General features: G+C 46.2%; 1 protein-coding gene across 1 annotated transcript; it reads right to left on the bottom strand.

Moving 5' to 3' along the window:
• Window positions 1–3,391: 3,391 nt before the first annotated feature.
• Window positions 3,392–6,043, bottom strand: NKX2-5 (NK2 homeobox 5). The gene is made up of 2 exons (XM_077824989.1): window positions 5,746–6,043; window positions 3,392–3,999 (listed from the first exon to the last, which is right to left on the bottom strand). The coding sequence occupies exons 1-2, from the start codon at window positions 6,041–6,043 to the stop codon at window positions 3,392–3,394; spliced, it is 906 nt and encodes a 301-aa protein (XP_077681115.1).
• Window positions 6,044–6,393: the final 350 nt, after the last annotated feature.

Below are 6,393 nucleotides of genomic sequence, written 5' to 3'. Positions count from 1 at the left end.
AGGATTTCCCTGTCTAAATGGGACTCCGATCCTGGGCAAATTCTGCCTTGGCTGCAGAAGGCGCAGAGGCCCTGGGTTTGCTGCATGTGTGCTATTCACACACTCCTGGAATTAGAGCAGGGAGCATGTGTTTGACTGGGGATACACAAAGGAAGCACCCAGTGACCTCTTTGCAATGTAATCCTCTTTCATTAAACTACTGCTCCTTACTGGAGAAAACTCGCTTGAAGTTCACAGGAGTTTTGCCAGGGTAAAGACCTCAGGAGTTGTAACCCTGATCAAACGCTCTGATGTGAATGTTCAGGGTTAGCGAACTGCAGCAAGGGGGATCCTTGTCCCTGCCCGTAGAGAAGCATCATTTGCTTTTTCCAACCAGAAGTATAGGAATTGTATTGTGCCGATCAGCTCCGAATAAGCCAGTCATTCGTAGCTTCTCCGCACTGCCTCCTCTTTACAGGATATTTTAAAGACGGTGGCTCTCAGCTTTTTCTGTGCGGGATTCCGAAATCATTGTGCCTCCGTCTGGGTCAATCCCTCCAAAATATGTAAACAGAATTATGTTTTAAAGATAGAGTGAGTCCGACAGACGGTTTCCAACGGGGAGAAACCCCCTGGGGCCTAGACAGGTGAATGCACTGTAGACCACCAGGGGCTCGAGCTGCAGCCCTGATTGCAAATAGAAACCATCCCCCGACCTCCTTATCTCTGCAATCCTACCTGCTGAGGTGTGGGTGGGGGGAGGGTCGGTCCCGTTCTGGGGGTGAGGGGAATTAGTGACGGCAGAAGATCTCCATGTATTGGCAGCCTTTCATCCTGTGTCCCAGGGCCACAGCCACCCTGTCTCCATCCCTGTTTACTGATGGGGCAGATATGGTGAGCCCGGGAGAGAGGCTGCAGGTTCCCCTAATTGCCTTATCGACAACCAGCACAATCTCAGACACTTAGAGGATGTTTTGACTGCGCTGAATTACAAGGTTTGTTGTTTCTCACTCCAATAATTGACATTTGATAGCGACTACTGTAAAAACGCCCGGTTGGATCGAGCATCTGCTCGTCCGATACGTGTGGCCCGCGCTCACCTCCACAGCTGGGGGAAGAAGCCTCCCTACTGGGAAGACTTCTGCTCGCTGGCCACGGAAGTCAAAGGCGAGCGAACTGCTGGGATCCGTTCTTTAATGCTCGTTTTAACAAGACAGCGCTTTCAATGCACAATCGATAGCTGCTGCTGGGACCCACTCCTGATGTTAACCCAGTGTGAATTTTTGTGCCATCCCCACCCCTTCTGTAAAGCTCAAGTCCGTGTCCTGAAAAGAAATTGAGTTTCAACTAGGAGAGAGAGGGGTGAAAGAGCGGAATTGGCAGTGAATGGAAACGGACTAGACGACAAGAATGGAAACATTACTAGGGATTGTGTCAGTGTCTAATTTAGATACTATTAAAATCTCACTGGGACTTGCTGCGTATTATTTTTAATTCGTGCCTTCGCTGAATACCATACCCGAGCTGTCTGCTCTGGTCATATTTTATAAAACAGACGTTTTGACTTAAAATCTCTCTCTCATTCCCGCGTGCATAAACCATGTTTCGGAACTCCAAACGGCTTCACCTAGAGATCGTCTGCGGGCCAAAGATACAATCATGACAATCGTCATACAGTGAATTAGAACTAGAAAGCCACCTACGTAAATGCGGAAGCTGTTAGCACTTTGGATAGAGTCAATCGCCCCAGAATGAGAAGGGTTTTAAAATGTTGATATAAATAAGTCTGAGGTGTGATTTCTCCCAGAATGGGTATTGTATATAACGAGTTCTTGTTTCAAACGGAGACTTAAAAATTGAATAGTGAAGTTAGCGGAATTTCTGCAGGTCCGGGAATTTATACGAAGCAAAAATGTAACTGTTTTGGTTTTCACGCGGAACAAGTTACAAATGACAGACTTTTTTTAAATATTCCCATCTGATGAAATCAGGGAGTAAAATGCGAGAGACCCAAAGCAAGTGAAATACAATCTTTCACCCCAGCCCCCAAATAATGAGCATGAACCCCTCTCCTGGCATTGTCTCCTGTGTCGCTGTAAACCTAGACGCAGACTTAAGACGGGTAAAGTAAAAATGCTGCAAGGGGGATGCTGCCCGGGATACTGCTGCGCTATGAGCTGAATCCGGCTGGCTTCACTCATCTATTTACTTTACTGAGATATTCCCGAGAGCTTCACTGGGCGAATCTGACCCAGTGAATTAACTGAGGGCAAATAGGCCTCAGTCTCCTGCACTGGTGTGGCCCTGCCCGGGCGCAGTGTAGAGAAATGCCTTTTCCCTCTGCACACCCCAGAAGCACTAGGCTAGCAAAGGGAGTAATAATGGCTAGAATGAAAGCAAAGAAGCCGCAGCAACATTAAGCCACTCTCTTTAATGACAAGTCACCGAGTTCCATCAGCTTGCACAGCAAAGGGAGACATACAAACTGGCGGCTGGACAAGGAACAGACAGTGCATTTAAATACTAAATCACGTTTTAGTGCATAACCCTAGGGGGATCTGGCATGTAACAGCATCAGAATTCCTTCATTTCGGGGCTTTGTCTTTAGCCTTTGTGTGCTGGTGAGATCTATATACACGATATACTCTCCCACCCTGTCTCTGGGGCAAGGAAAGTTACATCTTAAATAAAATAGCAGACCCGCATGGCTTTCACCAAAAGGCAGCGTTTGAAGATCTAGGACTAACGATACACTTAGCTTTAAGGACTCTTCAAAATCTAGTGTCCATACAGGAAGTGCAAAATGAAACATGACTTCTGATTTTTAAAATAAATCGAAGAGTTTGCAGCGGCGGTATTGTTCTAACTCTTCTTGAAGGAGCCATTTCTGTAGCATAAAACGGCCCAATGTTGGGTAGGCGATCGGTACAAGAACTCAGATCTCAGGGCTTCCTTTTCTGAGAAGCTAAGAGGGAGCTGTGTGTAGCTTTACATGGGACAGGTAATGTGCTCTCCAAAGCTCCTGGGTCTGGTAATTTTAATATAAACCCCCACATCTAATAGAGTGTGTGTGTGCTTTAATTTACATGGGGTAGAATAATCTGTACAAAGAACTTTCAAAACTTCCAACTGGAGATGTTGACAAGCATGCTGGTGAATTTGAGGAGGACGCTACATTAACCTTCAAGAAGCCCATTCCCTTCCAGTCCTCCCAGCAGTTTGAAAATATATCGAGACACTTGCTTGTTTGCTTCTCGGAGGGGTCCCAGGCAGGGGTGAAGCCTGTCCTTTCCCTTAGCCTCAAGTCCAACATCTTGATGTTCGGTCCATTGATCAGTTTACAGTCCATGTGAAACGTTGTCCCCATTTTAGTGTTGCACTGAGGCCTAGAATAGGGATGGGTGAAGTAAGTCTACCAGGCTCTGATCCCATGCAACGTGGAAATCCCTGCGTTACCCTGCGGAATCGGTGTTTGCACTGAATTCAAGTCCCCTACACTGAAGTTCATGAAATTGTTGCCGGCTGCAGCAGGCTGCATGGTCTGCATGGAAGGGTAGTTGCAATTGTAGTTGGCATTGCAGGCTGAGCTGTTGTAATTAGTGTAAGCAGGGTAGGCGTTGTAGCTATAGGGGTTAATGCTGACATTGTAGGGTGAACTGTAGGGAGAAGATTCCCCTAAGCAGGGCTTCCCATCTCTCACCAGAACAGGCACTGCTATCCTCCTCGGTGGAGGGATCCCGACCATTTCTAGGGTCTGATCCTGTCTCTGCCTTTTGCATTTATACCTTCTATTCTGGAACCAAATTTTAACCTGGGTGGAGGTGAGCTTTAGGACGTTCGCTAAATGGTCTCTCTCGGGGGCTGAGAGATACTTCTGTTGCTTGAACCTTCTCTCCAGTTCATAGACTTGAGCTTGAGAGAAGAGGACGCGAGGTTTTCTCCTCTTCCTTTGTCTGGGGCGCTCTGGATCCTCCAAACCCCCTTTCTCCTGTTCCAGGGTCTTGTGAAGGGAGCACAGTTCTGAAGCAAAACAAAGAAACCAGCACACAATAATCAGTGTATGTGAATCATTGTAAGCCGTGTAAATGAGTGTCACAGACTTTCCACTAAACTAAACTCTGCTTCTGTTTGAGCTACAGACTCCAATTAGCTTTCAACCCCGTTCGCTGCCGCTGGAGTTTCTCCAGGATGTTACTTCCATTGTAAAGTTCTTAAACTATATTATTAAATGTTACTACATTTACTAAAGCTCCATAGTAAATGAAAAATTAGATTAATGCGTAATTACTTAAAAATCAACAAGGAGTCCGGTGGCACCTAACAGATCTGAATAAGTGTTTTTTTTTTTTTTTTTACTCACGAAAGCTTATGCCCAAATAGATCTGTTAGTCTTTAAAATGCCACCGGACTCCTTGTTGTTTTTGTGGATACAGACTAACACGGCTACCCCCTAAGACTTAAAAATCGGAACGACGATTTCAATCTTTAATCTCTTTAGTACAAAGAGTCGATTCGTTTTGTACTGTATTTGTAGCGAGTATCCACCGACCGCATTGAAATCGGCTCAGCTGTTTCTTAATTGCAGTCAAAATCCTACGGGCCTTAAATGTAAACCGTGTAACTATGGGTATCTCTTACGGATACTGTGAACATTAAAGAGCGGGGAATGGCTATGATTCTTTCAGCAGAAATTTTTTTGGGGTGAGTAATAGATTTTGGAATTATTCTCCTGAATTAGTTGCCAGTTTGCAATTCACTTGGAGTCCACTGGCTGATCGTTGTTTTCCGTTTGCCAGATAGTTCACTTTCGCTCGCAATTTATAACATAGTTTCATTTTTGCTGTTGTACCAAAATTCTTCCTGTAAACGAGTTTGGAAACAAGTTACAGGTAATAGGAAACTTCTCTCCTCTTCGCTCCTCTTCCTGCTCCCCCACCCCAAAACCACAACCCTCTCCAGTCCCCGGGGTGCTCGAAGGATTCAGCTAGCCTGCAAACAGGAGATGCTGAGCTCCTGGAGATCATAGTCTGGAAGGCTCTATAGCGATGAAAAGGGGGATAATATTTGTCGTGTACTATCTCCTAGTCTCTCCTTCCAGTAACATTCCCTGTAAACAAGTGACCATCTTACAAGCAGCAAGACACTGCCCAGAGTTCGGTCAAAATGGCCTTTCCACGGGGATGGGTCTGGAATCGCTGAAATAACCGGTCCTGTTTCTCGGAAAGATCAAAACGATAGAGTATTTTCTCGGGTACTATTTAATAATTGCTCTACCTACTTGTACGTCTCTATTTCTGTTCTTGGAGCTATTATGTAAGTAACCTGCTTTAATTTAATTCAAACAGAATCACTAACAAACATTGCTATCAGCTGGGTTGATAAAGGAGACAACTCCACCCCCCCCCATCACTCTGAGCTGAGGGGCGTCCAGGGGTCTGGCCTTTTTCCTCAGTTACAGGGAGTGGAAGCCGTTGAGTGATCTCTTTCCCTCCCGTAACTTTCCTCTCCTTTTTAGCAGCTTGGGTCTGATGGCCGGTAAGGATGATGGGGAAAGAAAAGTAGACAGAGATTGTTTCGAGGCACGGGGAAGACGATCTTCCCCCTTTATCTTATCAGTGCATCTAAAAATCCTCCAGCGCCTCAAGAAACGGGCTCACCTCTAGATAACAAACCCCAACCAGCTGCCACTGAAGGCCTGGGGTTGTACTTTCCAAAGAGACCCCCTCGGTGGTTTTTAAAACACTCCTCGGAGTGCTGCCCTTTTACCTTTCTTGTCCACTTTAGAGTCCTTGGCCGAGTCCACTTCCATGTAGGGTTTAACATAGAAGGAGCTGGGGAAGGTGGTGGAGTTTTTGGAAGGGTGAGTCTGAGTCAGCTCCTCACTGAGTTCAGGAAGGGCTGTTGCCTCTGCAGTGTACGTCTCCTGTTTGAAGGTTGACAGCATGCAGGAGGAGGAGGAGGACAGAGTGGAGAGCTCCATCGAAGCCAGGCCAGTCTGATGCTGTTCCAGATTCAAAATATCCTTGACAGAAAAGGGCGTAGTAGTCACGGGACTAGGAAACATTGTGGGGGCAAGTGAGGCAGCGACCAGAGCCCAGCTTCATGTAAAGGTGAATTGGAAACAAACAACCTGCTGCGGTAGAGACCCCTGAGCTCTCCAAAGGGGCGCATAGCATTCCAGCAATTAGCCTTGACTTGTGGACTGGAGGCAGGTAGAACCAGACCATAAAGGAAAAGAAGGAGGGACTAGGCAGTTTTTGGGTGACTTTAGCTTTCTATTGGCTAACTGAGCAGTGATGGAATGAAAGATGCAAAGTTCCATGTCACCTAATATAGTAATACAACTCAAAAACATCCCCACGCATTTAAAGGGGCGGCATTGTATTTACTCAGCTTTCCCCCGCAGGGTTTGTT

The sequence above is a fragment of the Eretmochelys imbricata genome, chromosome 8 (genome assembly GCF_965152235.1).
Source record: "Eretmochelys imbricata isolate rEreImb1 chromosome 8, rEreImb1.hap1, whole genome shotgun sequence".
Classification (NCBI taxonomy): domain Eukaryota; kingdom Metazoa; phylum Chordata; order Testudines; family Cheloniidae; genus Eretmochelys; species Eretmochelys imbricata.
This window is presented reverse-complemented; position numbering and strand designations above follow the sequence as displayed.